This window comes from Miniopterus natalensis, chromosome 2 (genome assembly GCF_054644295.1).
Source record: "Miniopterus natalensis isolate mMinNat1 chromosome 2, mMinNat1.hap1, whole genome shotgun sequence".
Taxonomy (NCBI): domain Eukaryota; kingdom Metazoa; phylum Chordata; class Mammalia; order Chiroptera; family Miniopteridae; genus Miniopterus; species Miniopterus natalensis.
In genome coordinates, this window is record NC_142082.1 from 140,011,182 (window position 1) to 140,032,512 (window position 21,331).

Consider the following 21,331-nt stretch of genomic DNA (forward strand, 5'->3'; position numbering starts at 1 on the left):
GCAGGGGCAGGCGGCAGGGGAGGGAGGAGCGAGGGCGGGAGGGGGAGGAGGGAGCCGGGCTGGGAGGGAGGTGGGGGGGTGGGGAGGGAGAAAAAGAAAGAAAATATTTTCCGTGTCCCCGCCTGCAGAGTCAGTGTGCGGTTTGGGAGAAAATGTGTCGGATATTTTGGGGCGGTCACGTGGGCGGGCGGGCTCCTAGAGGCCCCGGGACAGTCCCAGCCTAGAGCCGGTGCCCCCCCCAAGAGCCCCCCGTTACCGTGAGCCTCTGACACTGCGACGCTCCAACCCCGAGACCGCCCAACGCCCGGACCTCGGGGCTCCGCGGCCTCCCTTCCTCCTCCCTTCCCTTCCAGGTGAGTCAGTCCGGGGAACAGGCTCGCCTGCCGAGGGCGCCTGGTTGCTCCATTGAGTTGGGCTGGGGGCGGGGGCGCCGAGGAGCGATGCGGGCTCTGTCCCTTCCAGGGCTGGTCAGGCTGTCAGAAGGGCTTGAGGGGGGCTTCCTGCCCCGACTTTGTGGTCAGCCCTGATGTGGGAAGGGAATGGGGAAGATTTGAGAGAAGCTGGGGCTGGGCTGGGCTTTATCGCCCCTTCATCTCGGTGAGTAGCGGGGAGAACATTTGGGGAAGTCTTCAGCCCAGGGTTTCTAGCCTACTTTTGTGTTTGGAGTGTGAGGGAAGACAGTGTTCACTGTGGGGAAAGACCACTGCCCGCCCTCCCTAAGGCTTCCCCTAGGGAGTCTGAGGGGTGGATTTTCAGTCCAAGCTGGTGTAAGTTGCTTCTTCCCCAGTGGAATGGCACAGCTTGGACATGAGCAGGGTAAGGAAAGGGTCCCCACCAGAGTGATCCTGGCACCCTGGGGCTAGGAGTTTGGAGAGACTACAAGTGGATGGGATAGGAGTCTGTGAAGCTTCCTTGAGCCAAAACTCAGGACTCCCTTTCTTATACCCCCAGCCAGGGGTGTGAGTCTTGGCTTCCTCCAGCTAAGGTGAGGGGTTTCTTGGGTGTATTCTTGAGGGGAACCGAAACAGAACAAAGGAAGAACAGGAAGACTGGGGCAGGGACCCAGGAGTCCTAGTGGGAGCTCCATTGACGCTGCCTCTCTGTCTTTAGCAGTTACAGCCCAATCCCCTCAACCTGACCCAGTATGTAAGAGGGAATCTCTGCAGGTGGCCAGAGGGTAAGAATGTGCATGGTTGTGTGTGTGTGGGGGGGAACAGGGGAGCCTGAGGAGGGGTCTGTAGGGCAAGAAACTGAGATGACTGTGCCCCTTCAGGACCCATGTCCAGGCAGTTGCAATCCCAGTCCTCAAGTCTGAGGCTCCTGCCTTTACTGTCACTCCTCAGATGCTGAGTTGGAGTTGAGGACCACAGTCAGTGTCCCATATCCTTAAGGCAAGAAGAGAGAGGACAGGGGAGGGGGCAAGGGGTAGTGTGCTTGGAGCTTGAGTATCCCAATTAGACACACACACACACACACACACACACACACACACACACAAACACTGTGGCTTATAGCCTGGTAGGCAGCATAGGGCACACACCCCCACCCGGCACACCCCCACCCCTGGCTCAGAAAGCCACCTAACTGGCACCTCCAGTTCCCCCCTCTGCCCCACCCTGTCCGTGCCCTCCGTTGCCCACACACATTCCACTGGCATTGCCTGCCTGCCTGCCTCCTGGGCACTGCCCCTCCCTGGGGCCAGTGGGGTGAAGGGAGGGCACCTGGGGATGAGAGGTGGAGACTCAAGGGTCTGGACTCCCCCAAAGGTGGCACAAAGCCAGGGAAACCCAGCCCACTGCTGCCTCCTGGGGAGCAGGCTGGGGGCCCAGGCTGGAGCAGAGGATGCCTGGGTTCTCCGCCCAGGCTGGGGATGGGGTCATGGAAAAAGGTGGTCGTGTTTATACAGAGGGGAGGGGGGCAGCGGGTGGAGAGCAGCCGACAAGAGCAGCTTTGTTCCAGGCTCTGGAGCCGGTAGGGCAGCAGGGAGACGCTCCCCCCCCTCCATCCGGCAGCCCCCTTCATCCATGCCCTCCCCTCAACTCCACCTCAGCTCTAAGAGAAGCAGCTTTGTATAGGCCCCTTTCCCCTAGTCAGCCCCACCTCTGTCTGAGATGGCATTTTGGGAGGAGAGAAGTGTTCTCTCCCTTCCACAGGTCCCCCAAAGAACCAAGGCATCTGGGTCCCAAGTTTAGGATTTCCTTTTACTCACTGTACCACTGTCTTCCATTCCCTGGCCCCTTCCTCCATCCCAGACTTAAGACTCTCCCCTTCCCTTCCCATTCATGGCAGAGAAACCAAGACTCAGAAATGGGATGAATCTCTGTCCCCTCCTTGTCTTCAGTCAACCCTCAAGTCCCTTCTCTGAGACAAAATAGAGGGAAGGTCAGGTAGAGCTAGGCTGCTCTTTACTCCTTATAGCTTTATTCCTCAGGACGGACCAGGAGTTACAGGCATCCCTCTCTGGGACACCCGCCCCTTCACCCACCCAACCCCCTCTCCCCCCACACACACAGTCCTCCTGCCCCACCCTTAGGTCTCTGTTTACCACCTATAGGTGAGAAGTGGACAGTGAGGCCTGGAGCACAGAGCGTGTCCGTGTCCCCAGTTTAAGTCAGTCTGAGTGAAGAAGATGGGGTGGGGGGAGCTCTAGTAGCTTCTCACCCTTGGCATTAGAGAGGTTAATCCACCTGGAATGTGGCCCAGCCTGTTGAGCTATGGCCCAGGGGCCTCAGGGGCCCAGGACTCCTGGCTCTACCTAGGCTTAACCAGGGATGAAGAATTCTGGGAATAGGGGAAGGAAGAGGAGAGGGACCCTGGGGGCTCGAAGCTCAGACTTTTAGAGCCTGGGGAGACACTGGATGAAGAGACTGAGGCTGCTGGGGATATGGGCGGTGCCTAGTGAGGGGCAGGGGCTGTACCTTGCTTTGGGACTGAGTGAAGGGTGGTGATGTTGGGGTCTGAGTTCCTGTAACCTCCATGACAATTTACCTTCAGGAGCTTGAAGGCCAAGGGAGATGAGAAATAGAAAGAAAAGAAAGAAAAGAAAAGAAAAGAAAAGAAAAGAAAAGAAAAGAAAAGAAAAGAAAAGAAAAGAAAAGAAAAGAAAAGAAAAGAAAAGAGGGAAGGAAGGAAGGAAGGAAGGAAGGAAGGAAGGAAGGAAGGAAGGAAGGAGGGAGGGAGGGAGGGAGGGAGGGAGGGAGGGAGGGAGGGAGGGAGGGAAGGGAAGGGAAGGGAAGGGAAGGGAAAGAAGAGAAAGAAAGAAAGAAAAGAAAGAAAGAAAGAAAGAAAGAAAGAAAGAAAGAAAGAAAGAGAGAGAGAGAGAGAGAGAGAGAGAGAGAGAGAGAGAGAAAGAAAGAAAGAAAGAAAGAAAGAAAGAAAGAAAGAAAGAAAGAAAGAAAGAAAGAAAGGAAGAAGGGAGGGAGAGAGGGAGGGGAGGGAGGGAGGGAGGGAAGGAAGGAAGGAAGGAAGGAAGGAAGGAAGGAAGGAAGGAAGGAAGGAAGGAAGAAGGGAGGGAGGGAGGGAGGGAAGGAGGGAGGGAGGGAAGGAAGGAAGGAAGGAAGGAAGGAAGGAAGGAAGGAAGGAAGGAAGGAAGGAAGGAAGGAAGGAAGGCCTCTAGAATGCAAGAGATGCAGAAATACTTATCACCTACCTCTGGCCCGCCTGCCCTGTGGTTTCCATGTGGTTCTTGGCCCTTCTCCACCCCTTCCCACCTCAGTCCATTGTGGCTCTGGCTGGTAGAGGAGGACCCCAGGCTTTCCTTCCCCAGCCCCTATCTCCCTAGAGAGGTGGGTGGTTTGGGGGCTTCTGGGAAAGCCAGTCTTTCCCTTGTCAGAGCATCAGGAGAGGAACTATCTTCTTAGCCTTAGAATTCCCATTTCCTCTTTCCCTTCTTTTCCTCCCCACGATCTCATGTTAAAAATCTCGGGGGGGGGGGGAGGGCAGGCTACATTTGAGGAGGGGAGGATGCAGAGAAGGCTTTCTTGAAGCAGAGGGCTCAGAGAAGAGAGAGAAAAGGAGATGGAGAAGCCAAATAAGCTGAGAACAAGGAGAGGAGCTCTCTGGCATCATACCTGGCCCACAGTGGGGCTCCCATCAACATCTGTGGATTTGAAGGATGGTTAGAGAGTGAAGGATAACTGGAGACAGAGAAGGAATCGGGTGGGGAAACTGGAAGAAGGAGTATTGAGGAAGCTAGAGAAGGAAATGTTAATTAAAAGAGAGGTATGGAGGAAGAGAAGATACAAAGAGAAATAACATGAGACACATATAGCATTTAGTATGTGCCCTGTATTATGCTAAACACTTTACATATGTTATATTGTTTAACCCTCACAACCTTATGAAGTGGGCCCTATTATTATTCCCAACTGACAAATGAGGAAACTGAGGCATAGAGAGATCAAAGTAACACATCCAAGGTTCTGCAGCTCAGTTAGCAAGCCATGGGGATCAATTTCAGGTTGGTTGTCTGGCTCCAAAGCCTGTGTTCCTAACCATTGCACTATACTCTCCAGAGAGATATAGGGTCCCAAAATTACAATAGAGATGTTTGCTTTCTCCAGAATGGGTGAGAGTTTGAGTCTTGGCTGTAACACTTACAGCCATATGACCTTAACCCAGTCATTTAACCTCAGTTTTCTCATCTGTGAAATGGGAATCATAATTTCTACTTCACAGGGTTTATGTGAGGGTTAAATTAAGTGTCTAGCCCAGTTGTGGTGCTTAATGGTCACTTCTCAGCTTAGGATTCTTCTCTGCCAGGAGTCATAAGACTTTCATTCACTTTGGAAACTCAGTTTATCCTTCCCTGGGGAGTTTTATGAGCCTCCTTCGTGGGCCCTGAGCCAGGGTAGTACAAACCATAGCAGCACAGAGGGAAGAGACCTCTACTGAGAAAGGAACATGAGCTTGGACTGTCAGAGTAATCATTCTCTCATCCCTCCTTTTCTTCTCTTTCTCCCTAGGACTCTTGGAGACCCAGTGGGCAGGCCAGGAAGGGCGGCACGGAGCCTCCCAGGCCATTTAGGCAGTGGGCATGGGCGGGGGCTGTGGCTGAAGACCTCCCCCGCCCATTACAGACCCCAGGGGATTCAGCCTCCCACACTGCAGCTGCCATGGCCACCAATAAGGAGCGACTCTTTGCTGCTGGTGCCCTGGGGCCTGGATCTGGCTACCCTGGGGCTGGTTTCCCCTTTGCCTTCCCAGGGGCACTCAGGGGGTCTCCACCTTTCGAGATGCTGAGCCCTAGCTTCCGGGGCCTGGGTCAGCCTGACCTCCCCAAGGAGATGGCCTCTCTGTGTGAGTCTCATGGATACTGGGGATGAGGGAAAATGGAAATAGGAGGACTTTGGAGGGTGGGTGATATAGAAAATTGGCATCCTAAGGCTGGTAGGGATGGGGGCTTGATCTAATGGAATAGCCGACAGGGGTGGTTAGGAGGGGGTTTGGATATGGAGCAAATGGAATAGGATGGGAAAGTAGCATGCCTAAATTTTGGGGGGTCTAACATTACCAACTGAATGAGTCAACTAGCAGGGGAGAACATCTTTGAACACATAGCTAAGGGGGGATCTCCTGAAGTCTGAGGCTGCTACCAGCATGTAGTGAGAGATCTGGGGAACTGGGCTGGGAAGTAGAGGAGTCTGGGAGGCCAGTCAGCTGACTCTGATCAAGAGGTGAAATTGTTCTGAATTACGGAAGGCTGCAAAAAGAGGAATGGAATCTAGTGCCAGATGCGCAAAGATGTGTGGGGTCAGGAAACTCTCCTGTTGGTTTGGAAAGTGTGGAAATAGTCACCAAGAAGGTGCTTCTTCACCAGAAGTAATCCAGGGACGTGAGGGGGTGTTCCAGAAGCATCCTCTCTTCTAGCCATGTGGGTTCTGGACTCCTCCCCTCCCTCTAGGTCTGGCTTAGTGCCCACATGCTGTGCAGATCCCTACTTGTCCCTCAGGCTTGCCCTCTTTGGGTTAAGCCTTTGAGTGCTGACATCTGGCAAGCCTTAGGCCTCTCCTTTTTCCTCTGGATCCCCTCTCCTCCCACTTGGTAGTTGTTTTTCCTGACCAGGTCACTGTAGGAGTGGGTGCCCATGAGCTGCAGGGCTAGGATGCTGAACTTTGTGGGTTAAAGGGTCAGCCTGTGTGTTGGTGTAGAGAAGGCCTTACCTGGAAATAAGAGGAGGTGATGGAAGGAGAGATAGAGAGAGGTGCAGTTCCAGAGAGAGAAACAGAGACAAGAGGAAAAGACAGAAAGATAAATACACATCCTTTATAGCTCCACAAGCTTGGGAAGAGAGAGAGAAGTGGGAGAGAAGGGGCTGTGCCTTCAGGAGGGGGCAATTGGAGGGTTGTGTGTATGTGTAAAGGGGTGACTAGACAGGGTTGGCAGCACTACTGGAAAGAGTGTGCTCATCTGGAGAAGGCGTGTGTGTGTCTGTGTGTGTGTGAAGACCATATGCAGTTGTGTGCACACCATGTCCCTCAGACTCTGCTCGGATACAGAATTCCAGTGTGTGCAACAAAGAGTCAGTGTGAGGAGTGAGGCGGGATTTAATAGGGCTGCTGACAGTGTGTCTGGTGTTTGGTGAGGCCTGCCAGTGGCAAGTCTGTAGTCCAACAGGGGTTATTTGGGTGGTGTGCAGGTGAACAAGAGAGCACAAAGCTCCCCTTTTTGGAAACCTCAGTTGGGCTTCCCCTACCTCATTTACAGCCCATGAATCTGTCCCAGGGCCTGGGGAGGTAGGAAGGAACCACCCTTCCCACATGAATGTACTTCTTATAGAGAACCATACAGTTCAATCCCTTGGGACTTGATTTTCCCAGGTTCTGGGAGAGGCAACTAAATAAGCAGGAGCAAGAAGGGAGAGGAGAAACAGATTGGTAGTGGGGAGAATGCTGAGAGTCATAGCCAGTCCCCAGTGAAGTTCTCCTTGTGCCCCTGTGACCTGGACACATTGAGACCAAGGTGAAGGTTCAAAGTGAGGTCAAGGTAGGGGAAGGGGTCAGACTGGGCTCTATCCCCAAAGGTTGCCCTGAGGAGGGGGACTGAAAGGAAAAATCCAAGGGAGGAGCCAGAACCAGGGCGAGTAGCTGGGGAGGGTGCGGCTGGCAGCAGGGGACAGGCCTGGGCAGAGAGGCAGTGGTGGGGTGGGGAGGAGGTGAGGGCTTGGGTTCAGACAGCTTGCATGGGAGTGGGGCATGCAGCACCTAGGGTAAATGAGGGGGTGGTAGAGGGGAGGGGAAGGGATCCTGGAATCTGGGAGATCTCCCACAGAGGGAGATCAGCTGAAGGGTGAAAGAGTGTGGTCTGTCATTTCTCTGACCTGTTGTCCGATTTTGGCTGGGGCCACCTAATGGAGAGAGATTGGAGGCCAAAGTCTGATGCCAAAGTTACGCTCACCTTAAGTCTGTGTCTTTCTCTTCACTCTCTGTTTCTTAGTCTATGGGAGGGAAGGTGGTCCATGAAGGAGTTGGGAGCTTCTCCCTGGGGCTGGCTCCTGAATCCTATGCTGGGTCCCTAACACCTTAGAGACATCTTGTTGATAAGGGAAGTCTTGTTCCACATCTTGGGGTTCTCCAGAGGCCTGAGTGGGTGAGGCAAGCATCTTAGAACCCTGTGGTGCAGGAGGGGAGAGGGAAGGGGAGCATTTGCTGCCAAGGCAAGCATAGGCCTGTGTGCATGGGAAAGCAGAGGGGGGTGTGCTTGCTCACAAATGTGCATGAAACCCTGATGTCTGTGTCCCAACTGGTGTGTTGTATGTTTGATTTTTCAAGACTGCAGGGAACAGAGTGTGATAGGAGGGAAGGGAAACCTTGCTCTCTTCCTCCTCTTGAGGTGATACTTGTGGTTCTGAAGATCTAGTAGCCCTGTTTGTCCTCTGAATTTGGTGACAGTGTCCCTGGGGCAAGGAGCCTAGTCTATACCACATTAAGTCACATGGAGAAACTGAGGGCAGGTTGGCACAGGAAGTAATAGAGTTCTACTTAAAGTAAACTGAAAAAGAGATACTCAGAGACCTAAGCAATATGAGAGAGAACTACACAGGCCAAAAGGTACAGACACAGAGAGAACCCAGACACTGGGAGAGGCAAGGAGAACAAGCAGGCGGGTAAGGGTGGCAAGCAGGAGGCAGGGAGGCCTCCTCCAGGAAAAAACCCCAGCCGACTACCTCCTTCCCCTCCCCTCCTGGTCTCTCCTGCTCAGGCTCGGGCTCCAGCTCCGGGCTGACACAAACGGGGCTTTGATTGCAACAGGAAACCTCTCTGGCGGGGGGAGCTGGGCAAGCCGCCGCCGCTGGGGCCTAGGCTGCACCCCCCTCTCCTGGCCCCCTACCCAGTCCCAGCCCCCATCCTGCCAGCGCTCCTCACATCCCTGCTTTGGGCCTCGTCCCTCATTCACACCTCTATTCTCCCAACTCTTCTGCAGCCCCCTCCTCCAAAGACCCCTCCTACTGCCCTTTAGGTGGGACTTGTAAGTTAGGACTTACCCTTAGGGCTGGGACTTCTTTGCTTTGAGATGCCCCCTCTTCAGTTTTTTTGAGGAAAGGTTTTGGAAGAAAAGGAGATTTTAGTATGAGGAATTTAGAAGCTGTTATCTTCCAGCCCCATCCAGAAGGTGGCAGGAGGGGGGAAAAGAGGGGTGCATAAGGAGTTAGCTGTCCCTCCCTCCACAGTCCCTTGTTGGCCAAACTCATGCTTGCCAGGGTAGTAGAGGCTCTGAGGGGTTACCATGCAAGAGTCCCAGTGCTAATGGCCTGGTTAGTGGGGGAGGGGTGCCCTTCCCTTTGCCTCTGGGGCCATGCCTTTGTGGGGCTCTAGCTGGGAGGGGTGCGACACTGTGGTGGTGGGGATCATAGGGAAGGGGGTGAGTCAGGCAGCAGCCCCCCCTTATACTCCCACCAGGCTGGTGGAGAACATCTGTTTCCCATGAAATGCTAGAAGGCTAATGGGTCTAATTGCTGCAATAAGGGCTGGGGAGACTTTGGGGAAAAGAGGGGCACTAGATTCCCCCATTCTCTTACCTTCTCTACAAGGCCATACTAAGACTATCTAGAATGGGGGGTTGGGGTTGATGGGAAGGGTGGGTCTGACACCCTAATGCCTGGTTCCTTATCAGGCTCCCTCTCCCTGCAATGCCTGGGAAGCACACAAGGATGGGGTGATGAGGAGTGGGGTGCATCTGGTAAAGAGAAAGGGGGGCTATTCAGGACTCATGACTTCCTGGAGCCCTCCCCCCACTCCTCCTGTGCCCCACTCTCACCCCCCACCCCCTCCCTGTGGCCTGGCCACTTCTGGTTCTAATTACCAACCAGGCAGGCCTGACTTAATTGGGACCTTTCAGATTTCGGAGGGGGAAGGGTGGGTGGGTGGGGACTGACAGCCTGGAGTTGACTAATCAGGGCTCTTTTCCCCTTGTTTTTGAGGTACTCCTCATTTTGCACTTAATTGTTTTTGTTTTGTTTTGTTTTTGTTTTTTGCCACTGGCCTGATTCTGATTCAGAAATCTATCACTCCGTTTTTTTGTTTTCGGTGTGGGGATAGCTGGAGTAGAAATGGGGTATTTGGGGTTGGGGGCAAGAGCAGGGAGCTCACGTTGGGTTGGAAAGAGCACCGCATGCGTCTTCATCCCTGCTTCAAGCCCCTCAGTGAGCCCTGTCACCCCGCGGCCCCCCACCCGCCAGCCAGGCCCTCCTTCCTGGCCCTGCCCCCACCCCTCAGTCCAAGGCAGCAGCTCGGGCCCCTCCTCGGCGCTTGCCTTCTCTTGCCTACTCTGACACCCCTTCTTGCTCTTTATTCTTACAAACTGGAGCGCCGCTCCGGCAGCACCCCAGTGCGCCCCCCACCCAGCACAACAAATTCTTAGAAAAGTGCGCCCCACCCTGGCCCAGCCGCAGCCGCCAGGCGGGGAAGGGGTCGGGCCGGGCGCCGCTCCCGCTTCCCCGGCGCTCCCCGTGTGAGCGGCGCTGACAGAGCCGGCTGGGCAGGCCCGCCGGCCGGCCGGGCGGGCCGCGGGGAGGGGGCGGTTTCCGGGAGTCGCCGCGGCTGGCGCTGTCCCGCGACCAGTGTTCCCATTCGGCCCGGCCCAGCGAGGGCAAACTCTTGACGTGGCCAAGTCCCCGCCCCCTCACCCTCCTCTCCACCGGGCGAGGGCGCTCAAGCCCGGCAGGGGCAACCGAGGCAACGGGGAGGCGGCCCTTAGAGATCTGAAGGGCACTAAGTGTGGCACTAGGGGAGAGTGGATGGTTCTCGCCGATGGCGGGGATATTTAGTGGCTATGAGAACAGTTAATGACCAGACTCGCAGTTTTTGCCAAGAGTGGTGGTTGGCACTTTGGGGCAGTTGGTATACTAGAAACTCTGAGGGAGGGGGGTTGGTACTCGGGAGGGCAGCTCCGTCTGAGGCGCAGCTGGCGCTGCAGAATGGTAGTTTTGTGTTCCAAAAGTGAAGTTAGGGTCGAGGACGGGGCAATGAGAGAGGCAGTGGAGGCGCTTAAGGAGTGTCCGTCGCGGCATGGGGCTTCGGGGACTAGGAGGGAGGCGGCCTGGGACGCGGCAGAGGGAGGACAGCCCAGGCTAGGAGGGGTAGACTCCAGGCTGCGTTGGAGGGGGCGGGGGACTCCGCTGAGGCGCTGGCGACTGCCTGGGCGGGGTGGGGCGGGGCCGGGTCAGGAGGAGGTGAGCGCGCTCGGCCACCCGCCCTGAGGGGGGTTCCCGGAGAGTTCACGGCGGGAGCGCGCTCCGGCCCTTCGACCGGGGGCGGGGAGGACGGGAAGCTAGGAGGAGGCCGCGCAGGCTGAGCCGCAGGAATGTACTATTGGGCCCTACAGCGCGCGCGCGCCCGCGAGCGAAGGAGAGGGAGGAGCCAGGCCTGGGAACCAGGGGGTGGAGGTAGTGCAGGTCCCCCGGCTCTGGAGAACTGCCGGGCGCCGGGAACCTCAGTGTTCCCGGCTTCCCAGTCATCCTTCACACCCCTGCCTGTATTGACTTGTGTGAAAAAGAGAGTGTTGGGGGAGGGGGAAAACTAGAAAGGAAATGCGTATGCTTGGTTCCTCCATTCCTTCCTCCACCCCAACCAGGGCACGCGCCTAAATGCAAAGGCTTGCAAAGCCTCCCTGTGTGGAGAATGCTTGCAAGCATTATTGCAAGCCAGGTGTGTTTGCACAAACGTGTGTGCAACTATGATCTTATGTGCGTCCAGATATGACTGTGCACTATTGCATATTTGCAAATCGTGGTGCCTGCCAAGATAAGTGCATGCACGGATGTATGTCTAGGCAAGCTAGCGCGCCGCGGTGCGAGTGTGTATATGTGTATGTGTGTGTGCTCCACTCCCAGCTCGGCTCTTCTTGGTGCCCGGCCCCCTTCTCTCTCCAAGCCCCACCCCCCACCCCTCTAGGCTTCGCTTTTACAAAAGGTCTCCCCAGTGCTAGCGGCCCGGACGCTCAGAGTGAGCCGGACCGCTGCTGAAGCGGCAGCCCGGGCTTAGCGCCCCGCCCAGTCCCTTTCCCCTGCTGGGGATCCCCCTCTTCCCCGCCCACCCCATACCCCCCATGCAGCCCGGCGCCCTATGCTAGCCCTCCCCCTCCCCCCCTCCAGGAGCTGGGCGCCTCTGGGGGAGGAGGGGGAATCGGCTGCGGGTCTTTGGTGTTCCTAGCACCCAGCTTCGCTCCAAGCCGGGTCGCGATGTACGACTGCATGGAAACGTTTGCCCCGGGTCCGCGACGGCTGTACGGGGCTGTCGGGCCCGGGGCCGGCTTGCTGCGCAGAGCCACCGGCAGCTCCTGCTTCGCCGGACTTGAGTCTTTTGCCTGGTCGCAACCCGCCAGCCTGCAATGTAGGTACCTGAGCCTGGGTGTGGGGTGTGGGGTGCACGAGAGGCAGCGGGTCACTCTTTCCATGTGTAAAAGTTGGAACTGGGTGCAAGCGGAGACTCCGACTATGTGAGGGGCGGGTGAGTAGGAAAGAGAGGTACTGGCCCTTTAAACGTGGGGGCCTCAGCGACTCCTTTGGGTGTGTGCAGTAGTGTTTTGAGTGTGTGTGATTTTTTATGGTGGATGTTTAGGTAGGACCTGTGATTGATGCCGCTCCAGAGTGCCTGGGGATAGGGAGAGACCGAGGTGCGTAGGTAGTTTGTGCCCGAAGGTCCCTGGCTCTGGAGGGATATGGCACTCAGGACCCTAGGTAGCGTTCGTAAAGTCTATGTGGGAAGTTGGGAGTGTAAAAAAATATTATTTGCAGTGTGTGTGAATCCCCAAAGTGTGCAGCTCCTTGCCTAGGCGGTGTGGGTGTGGGTGTGGGTCAAAGAGTCTCTCCACATAGTGTCGCCCTCCGACAACGTTGGCAGGTCCGCATGGCCCTGTGTGGGGATGTTTGTGGCGTGAGGCCGGGAGGGCGTGTGCCCTTGCGTGGCTGCGGGGGCGGCTTTGGAAAGTGCTGTGTTCGAGTGTGCATCCTGTGTGTTCTCGGTGCAGGGTGGAAGGGGTGGTGCACACAACCGGGCGAAGACTGGGCTCTGGCGCTCCCCTCCCCCATTAAAAAGAGAAATGTTTGGAAATATGTATAGGGTTGTATGCAGAGAAATGACTTTTTCCTTTGGCTCCAACACACACAACTTCAGTAGGAAGCGAAAAGTTTAAAGCAGCCTATATTGGGGGTTAGTTGCCTGGAGGTGGCAACGGACGGGGTGGGAGGGGGAGAGTATGACTATTGGGTCCCCAAATACCCATTTTCCTTCTCTGTGAAATGGGAGATGCCAGGCCTGGGGCCCTGGAACCCCCTTCCAAAGCGGTAATAAAAAGCTAGGGACTGAGAGGCAGTAAAAATGAAGTCCAGATGAGAGGCGGCTTTGAAGCTTGGGCCCAAGTGCCTGGCGGGGGTGGGGTGTGGGGAGGAGCCGGGAGGGAAGCCTGGAACCCCCTCCCCCCAAATTTACCCGGGGTTGGGACCGCTCATAGCCGGGTGCGGACGCTAGGGGAAGAGGGGTTTGGGGCACGCTGGGAAGGGGCGGGCGGCGGGCGCTGGGGGAGTGCGCCCGCGGGGTCACCAAGCCCCCGCCAACGCGCCTCGCTCCTTGGCACTCCGCAGCGCTGTTTACGAGTTCTTTTTTTTTTTTTTTTTTTTTTTTGTCTTTTGGTTCCAGGGCAGAGCTGCTCAGATTTAACAACCGGGAGACTGGAAGAGGGAGGTGGCAAAACAGGAGACCGTACTCTGGGGTGGGGAGGGGCAAGAATTAAAAGTGTGGCAATTAAAGGGTGGAGAAAGCATAGAACTATTGCTTTGCACCAAATCCTTGAGAATTCGTAAGCTTCTTCTCGTTGCCCAATGGGATGTGGATTTGGAATATGTTGGGAGGGTGTTGAGATGGAGAAAACCTCCCAGGAAGGGTTTTTGTGGGGGTTGGGCAGGAACCCCCTTTTTTTTCAGGCCCAGGGAGGCCCCTTGCACTTGGCTGGCAGCATGTGTTTGCATTTCAATTTGGACCAATAATTTTGGCCGCTAGGATCTTGGTGGGTTTCATGCCTGCTCCACACACTTTCAGAGAGAAGGTGCTTTAGACTTTCGGGTATCTAAACCGGGCAAGGAAAGAGGTCCTTTGAGAGGAGGGCCTGGTGGTTTGCTTGTGCATGTTTGGCAGCTTCAGTGTCCTGGTGCTGCGTTGGCAGTCCCGGGTGTTTGTCTGGTAGCAGAGCTTCTTGCTTGCAAACGTGAAGTGGAGTGCTGGGTGTTGTGTGTCCACTTTATGACTTGTGCGTCCACATCCACAGGGTGGCTGGAGTCAGTGTGCCCTTATGCCACCTGTGTGTTCTGTTCCAGGGCCCAGTTGTAGTATAGGAACCCATTGGTGATATGCCTGCTTCAGTGCCCCATGTGTTGTTGACGTGTGAGAGTGTGTGTGTCTCCAAGGAGGTATGTGGCAGATTGTGAGTTCAGGATTCTCAGCCCTGGGCCTCGCAGCTGGGAGCGTTTACAGCCGGTTATAAAGAGTTTGTTTGAAGCTCCGCTCAGCCTGGCCAGGAATTTCCTCAATTTCAGCAATTTGGGCTTTAAAAGGAGAAAAACCCAGAGCCCACCCCCTCCTCCCCAGCAGGGGCCCCAGCCTAGCCCAGGAGCTGTATCCTGATGGTGGGGGCTTGGCCCGGGCTTGGAAGCGGATCTGAGCCAAGTTGACCCAATTCACTTTCCTGTGCTCTTTACCCACTGGGCTGTACTTTAGGGTTCAGGGGGTAGGGATGTGCTAGAGGGGTGCCAAGAAGGGTTCACACTGCCACATAGACGGGAAAAGCTGCCCCTGGGCCTGTCTCCCTGTAGCCCCCAGTCTTATAATTGGCTGGCACTGCCCCATGCCAGTCTGACCACACCCAGGTCCTTTCACAAGAGAGGAAATGAGGCAGCGCTCTGTGGGCTGGGAGAGTTTCAGCAGTCAGCACCACTCTATACAGTGGCCTGTGGCAGCACTGGTGCCCTCAGAGGACACCTGGAAGGTTCATGAAAGGCATTCCAGCCCATCCCACATCTCTCAGCCCCAGCCCCTCCTGGAGTCTCCCGGCCCCCAGGCTGAATAGACTCCAAGCACCCTTCTTTCCTCCCCTCCTCACTCTGCTTTTTCCTTGGGGACTGTCCCTCTAGCAGGATTCTTATGTTAATTGAGTGTCTGTGTGTTGGGGGGGGGGGGCGGAAGGGCTTCCCTCCTGTGGGGTGGGTGGAGCTAGTCCAGAACTGCATCCTGGGCATTCCTTTTGCCCTTCTGGGGCATGGGGTGGACTTCTGACCAGGTGGGCTGCAGCGTGTTAGAAGAAGGAGTGTTCATGAGGTGGGTGTGTGGGATATTCCTTAGGAAGGGTCTTAGGGTTTTCTGGCATTGCTTGGGCCCTCCAGTTTTGGGCAGCAGATCCTACAGGTTGAATAATTTATAGATTTTTCCAGTCTCTGAACATCAACCACACACCCAAAAATGGTTTACTTAGCAGCCTGCTGAACAGCGGATATTCTCCCCACACACTGTGTGGCGTGGGCCGAGACCCCTTTTGAGCTGCAATTGGGTATTTGTGGGGAAGATTAGGAGTGAAGACACAGGCTCAGAGAGGATACAGAGATAGCTCCCCTCCCCCATCAGCCCTGTTTACCCAGTGTCACCTGACTTCTCCGTTTTGCTACATTCCCAACAGCTTCTAGACCTGAGAATCTGAGCAACTACCTCAGTCTCTCCTTCCCCAACTTCTGTGACTCTCAGCTAGGCCACTCAGAGCTAGTAAGAAGTCCTGAGAGCTTTGGCTCCACTGTCAACTGGCAGCAGTGTGGCACTGGGCTGGTCACTTCCCTCTGTTGGCCTTAGTTTCTTCAGGTGTAAAATAAGGTTGTTACATATCCTCTAACCTACTTTCCTGATACCTGTGATTTGCTCCACTGTCTCAGTGGTTTCTGGGGAAAAGGATATTGGCGATTATTTGGCAGGCAGTATGAGAAGGAAAAGCTGGAGGATTATCTACCCTGTACTACTTGAAAGGAAATGAAGTCCTATTCCACCTACTGAGTATCCCAGCAGGTCATTTAGCCAGGTGCCAGCTACAGGTGACTTGTAATTGCCTGTCACCCCCAGATCTATTGCCTCATGAGAAGGAGGATGGTGAGAGGTAGATTACCTGACAAGGATCAATTGGTGTGACAAAGCGATTAAAGAGTTCAGAGCCATGGGCCATAACCCCTCCACCTACCCACTTTATAGCTGGAGAAACAGAGGCCCAGAGAAGTTAACTTCCATGATGGACTTGGCCTGGAATTTGGAGAGTTGAACAGTGTCGTGGAAGCCTCTGGCTGGCATTATTGTGGGGGGAAATGGCCAGACCGTGGGAAGTGCAGTAATAATGGCTGTTTGGATTTTCTGGAAGTGTTTACTATGGGGCTATACATAGTTGTTGGGACTTTAAATCACTGTGATGGTGCTGGTGTTGTCACTGCTGAGCAGGGGAAGTGGGAATGGGTATGTGTGTATGATGAGGATACCTGGAGATCTGAGGGGTTCTTCTCTCCCAACCCTCATACCATACTACTTCCCCCCCAGCGGTGGAGACGCAGAGCACTAGCTCTGAGGAGATGGTGCCCAGCTCACCCTCGCCCCCTCCACCTCCTCGGGTCTACAAGCCATGCTTCGTGTGCAATGACAAGTCCTCTGGCTACCACTATGGGGTCAGCTCCTGTGAAGGCTGCAAGGTGTGTAAGTGGTGGGGGTGGTGGGGTAGATGCATTGGGCATCTGGAATTACCTGGTGAGATCAGAGACCAGGGACCAGAGCAGAGGGGTGAGACACTGTGTGTGAATGGGCATCGCTCTGGGTAAGAGGGGGATGCTTTGCACATAGGTGGTTAATAGATTGGGTCAGGCCTGGGGCAACCTGCAAGGCCTATGAGAAGCTGATGCTCCCAGCATCCTGCTTCACTGACACTCTTCCCACCACCAACTCCAGGGCTTCTTCCGACGCAGCATCCAGAAGAACATGGTGTACACGTGTCACCGAGACAAAAACTGTATCATCAACAAGGTGACCCGGAATCGCTGCCAGTACTGTCGGCTACAAAAGTGCTTTGAAGTGGGCATGTCCAAGGAAGGTAGGTCCCTAGCCCTGGCCTGGGCAGAAGCACTCCTGACCTAGCCTGTGTTTGCTACCCTCTTTCCACTTTCCTGACTTCTGAGATCTAGCTTGCCAGGGGGTGTTGCCTCCTTCCTAGCCAGTCCTATCTGATTAGCTGTAATTCACCCAGGAAGCCCTGCCCATTCTCCCCTCTCAGAGCTTAATTAACCCTTGAGTAAATGGGGGTTCCCATCTCACATTCTCCTGTTCCATGGAGAAGTGGGGGGGCTTGCCAGTCTCCTTCCCTGCTCCCGGGACTGAGCCTGAGGTGGATCTGGGGTGCCCCCCCTCCCCTGCGCCATTGTGCTGCCAAGGCTATAAGTGGATATCCTGCCGCCTGCATATCCTGCCCCCCCCCACCACCACCTCAGCTCCTGCAGGGTGACAGGAAGGGCAGGATGGAGCTGAATGGCCTGGGGAGGGAGCAGGGACTGTAGGCCCTGGGTGGGGCTAGGGAGAGCCCGCCTGGAAATGGGAACTAATATAGGAGATAGGGAAACTGAGGCACTGACTAGGGTCCCAGGGTGAGTAGATGTTCATGGTAAGAATGGGGCACATTAAATTAGGGTGAGGGGATATCCAGAGGGAGCTTCTGAGGGTCCTGACTATCTCCTTGCTCCTCCACCCCAAGCTGTGCGGAATGACCGGAACAAGAAAAAGAAAGAGGTGAAGGAAGAAGGCTCGCTTGACAGCTATGAGCTGAGCCCTCAGTTAGAAGAGCTCATCACCAAGGTCAGCAAAGCCCATCAGGAGACCTTCCCCTCGCTCTGTCAGCTGGGAAAATACACCACGGTGAGGAGTGGGCAGGGCTTCAGTGAGAGCAGGGGATTGTTCACTTTAGGGAATGGGTAGGGGTTGTGTTGGAGGCCATGGTCTGGTGCTGAGGACAAGGAGGGCATCAGAATGCAGAGGGAGGGAGAGCTTGAGGTATTGGGAGAAAGAAAACAGCTTGTAGGGCAGGGCTTAGTTTGCATTCTCACCTGCCCTCCCTGTAGAACTCCAGTGCAGACCACCGGGTGCAGCTGGATCTGGGACTGTGGGACAAGTTCAGTGAGCTGGCCACCAAGTGCATCATTAAGATTGTGGAGTTTGCCAAGCGCCTTCCAGGCTTTACAGGGCTCAGCATTGCTGACCAGATCACTCTGCTCAAGGCTGCCTGCCTGGATATCCTGGTAAGTTAATAACCCTATGGCCTGTCTTCCCCCACAGCCTGACCCTCATGAGATCAAGGGGTTGGTCCACACAAAGATTTTATTATTTCTCCTCCCCGCCTCCAATCTGGGACTCCCCAGAACTCCTCTATTTTTAATCCTCACTCAAGGATATTTTTTCCATTGATTTTTAGAGAGAATGGAAGGGAAGGAGGGAGGGGAAGAGAGAGAGAGGGAGGGAGGGGGGAAACATCACGTGAGAGAAGCACATTGATTAGTTGCCACCCACATGAACCCTGGGGTGGGGCTCAAACCTGCAACCCAGGTACTGCCCTTGACCAGGAATTGAACCTGTGACCCTTTGGTGCGTGGGCTCTCTCTAACCACTGAGCCACACCGGCCAAGGCTCTCTAGATCGCCTCTAAACTTCAGCCCTTTTTGTATTAACTGCTGCCCCTAAGACCAGTCCTAGACTTCTGGACACCCTCCCTCCTTCTGACTTCTTCCTCCCCCAAGCTTCAGATCCTACACACTTTTTTGCCTTCCCCCACAGGTGTCCTTCAGGTTGCCCCCCTTTTGGACCTAACCTCTTCCTCACTTTCTATGTGCACCTCGTTTCCTCTTTGCCCTACCCCCACATGAACCCCTTTCCATAGACAGCATTAACCCTCCCTTCACCTACCTCTAGATGCTTCGGATCTGTACAAGGTATACCCCAGAGCAGGACACCATGACCTTCTCTGACGGGCTGACCCTGAACCGGACTCAGATGCACAATGCTGGCTTTGGACCCCTCACAGACCTCGTCTTTGCCTTTGCTGGGCAGCTCCTGCCATTGGAGATGGATGACACAGAGACAGGGCTGCTCAGTGCCATCTGCCTCATCTGTGGAGGTGTGCGGGCGCCCCCTGGTGTTTTCTCGGGGTCCTTTCCCACCATACATCATACAACACTGATCTCTCAGGGGGCTGGAGACCTTTGTTTCTACCCTTAGGATTGTTGTACTTGGCCCCATTCATAGACTTCTTAGATCCAGTGCAGGCTCCCTGAGCCTGGAACATAGGACAAAAGGGCAGAACCAGGGGGACCTTGGGAGACCCCAGATATTGGTGCTGAGATAGGGGTCTGGGCTGGAGTGATTTACCAGAACAAGCCTCTTACTGAAAAGGTGAAGGTACAGAGCCTGGAGTGGGGGAGATGGTCTGGGTAGGGCTCAGGGATAATAGGCAAAGTGCTGATGGGATAAAATTTGAGGCCTAGAGGCCCAGAAGGCAGGCCAATTTGGGATCAGCCACTTGTCGCTGTCCTCCCCACCTCTTCCTTTCTCCACTGTGCTTGTCCTCATAGACCGCATGGACCTGGAGGAACCTGAAAAAGTGGACAAGTTGCAGGAGCCACTGCTGGAAGCCCTGAGGCTATATGCCCGGAGGCGGCGGCCCAGTCAGCCCTACATGTTCCCAAGGATGCTCATGAAGATCACTGACCTCCGGGGCATCAGCACCAAGGGTTAGTCATGAATGAGCCTCCCCTCTCGGTGCTGGTCTTCCAGGTCAGTCAGGTGGACAGATAGAGACAAGAACAGAGTGGGTGAGAACCAGGGAACTTGCAGTGGAATCTAGGTCTGCCACATGCTGGTAGGGAGACTTTGAGCAAATTCCTTTACTTTGTGTGCCTTGTTATCCTGTTTGTAAGCTGGGTTAGTTGGCTTCAAATTGTGCTGAATGAAAAATTCATTTCTGCAATGGCAGTAGCCACATTTCAAGTGTTTAGTAACTACATGTGGCTATACCTACTGTACTGGATGGAGCAGATATTCCATCATTGCTGTAAGTTCTGTTGGACAGTGCTGGTTTTGAAGAATGCCTGGCATATAGTAAGTGTTTGCTAAATAATAAGTATTATTATACGTTATTAATAACAGGCGTAGGAACAGCTGCTGAGCTGTGGATGTTAGAGGATGGGGTCCCTGGGGAATGGGGCTGGAAGTTGGGCACAGTGTGATCTTTGAGAAGACAGCCTGAAAGAATGGAATGAATGGGCAACAACTTGGCAGAGAAGACAGGTAGAGGCTCCAGGCAGAGGAGTGTCTCCCAAGAACCCTAAATTAGGGAGAGGGTGAGCTGGGATAGAGAAGTGGGCAGGCCTGTGCTGGGTGCCCCCAAAGGGGAGTCATAGAACAGTTAAGATAGGTTAAAGAGGTGGCCTCAAGGGGCACGTGCCTTTGCCCCCCTGAAACTCTTTGCCCCTCTATTGCAGGAGCAGAAAGGGCCATTACCCTGAAGATGGAGATTCCAGGCCCAATGCCTCCCCTGATCCGAGAGATGCTGGAGAACCCTGAAATGTTTGAGGACGACTCCTCGCAGACTGGTCCCCACCCCAAGGCCTCTAGTGAGGATGAGGTTCCGGGGGGCCACAGCAAAGGCAGTCGTAGCCCTCAGCCTGACCAGGATCCCTGACTTCCCCTGTCATGGGGGTTGGGGCTCTAGGCAGCAGACTGACCATCTCCCAGACACCGCCAGTGACTGGGGGAGGACCTGCTCTGCCCTCTCCCCACCCCTTCCAATGAGCTCCTTGTTTTTGCCAAAGTTTCCAGGGGTGCCTCTGTGTTCATCCCCTTCCTGCTCTAACTGGCTTCCTTTCCAGTCTTGGGAGCCTGTCCTGCTCCCTCCAGGAGAGAGGGCAGAGGGGTGAGCCTGGGTTTGGACTCTAAAATCTCAGCACTGCCCTAAGATACCAGGGTCCCAGGCTCCCCAGGGCAGGAAGAAGACCCTGCCATTCCATAGTCCCTTCCTCTGCCAGGTGCTTAGGCCTCTGGGAGCAAACAGGAACACTAGAGACCAAAAGAGGGGTGTAAGGGGAGGGCTGAGCCTGCCCTCTTGCCCCTGCCCTTGGTGCCTAATGCTGCGTAATGCACCTGCTGGGTGCATGCTACCCTCTATGCCCCATCCTCATGCCAGGTCAGGTGGGGCAGGCTGGGCCCTGCATTTCTGTGGGGGCCCAGAGGGTGAAAGCGACAGATGCAGGCTAATTCTGCACCTCTTTGCTTGGGCCCAGAGTTTACTTTGTGCCCTCTGTTATAAGCCCCTCCCCAGCCCTGTCATGTGCCTTGGGCTCCCCCTGCCCCCCATCTCAGTCATGGGGCAGGGACCCTCCTACACTACAGAGGGGCCAGGGGACCCCTCTCCCCCTAGTACCTTTCCCCCCTGTCCCCCAGAGCAGCTTGGCCCAGGGAGAGGGGGGTGGGTGCTGCTTAGCTGATCCTGCCCTGACCCAGAGGAAGCCTCTATTTATTTATTAGCTTTTGTTTACACCCTGGAATTGACCCCTTCCTCTAGGGGTCTTGGGAGGGGGAGCCCAGGGCCCCTGTGACCCTTCCCTTTTGCCTCCAATCCCCAGTTTGTATTTAGCTGCCAAATAAGATTCCCACTGGCTCCCCTTTTTCTCTGGGGGGTCAGGGTGCTGTCCCCTCCCCTCTGTTTACATCTCCCCTCCACCCCGCTGTATCGCATATTGCTGAGTTTTCTATTTTTGCAAAATAAAGTGATGGAAACTCATAGGATG

At 55.1% G+C, this 21,331-nt stretch overlaps 1 protein-coding gene across 4 annotated transcripts; it reads left to right on the forward strand.

The window, feature by feature from the left end:
- The first annotated feature begins 112 nt into the window (after positions 1-112).
- On the forward strand, positions 113-21,324 carry RARG (retinoic acid receptor gamma). Of its 4 annotated transcripts, none has more exons than XM_016201339.2 (9): positions 113-353; positions 4,965-5,298; positions 16,053-16,201; positions 16,455-16,596; positions 17,251-17,411; positions 17,615-17,791; positions 18,459-18,663; positions 19,118-19,276; positions 20,027-21,324. In XM_016201339.2, exons 2-9 carry the CDS (start codon positions 5,115-5,117, stop codon positions 20,224-20,226), a joined length of 1,377 nt encoding a protein of 458 aa, XP_016056825.1. In that variant the 5' UTR covers positions 113-353; positions 4,965-5,114; the 3' UTR covers positions 20,227-21,324. The 4 variants fall into 4 exon arrangements, with proteins under 4 accessions (XP_016056825.1, XP_087670773.1, XP_016056823.1 ...); XM_087814647.1 differs by lacking the exon at positions 113-353 and adding an exon at positions 1,125-1,177; XM_016201337.2 differs by lacking the exon at positions 113-353 and having other exon boundaries at positions 4,715-5,298.
- The last annotated feature ends 7 nt before the right edge of the window (positions 21,325-21,331 follow it).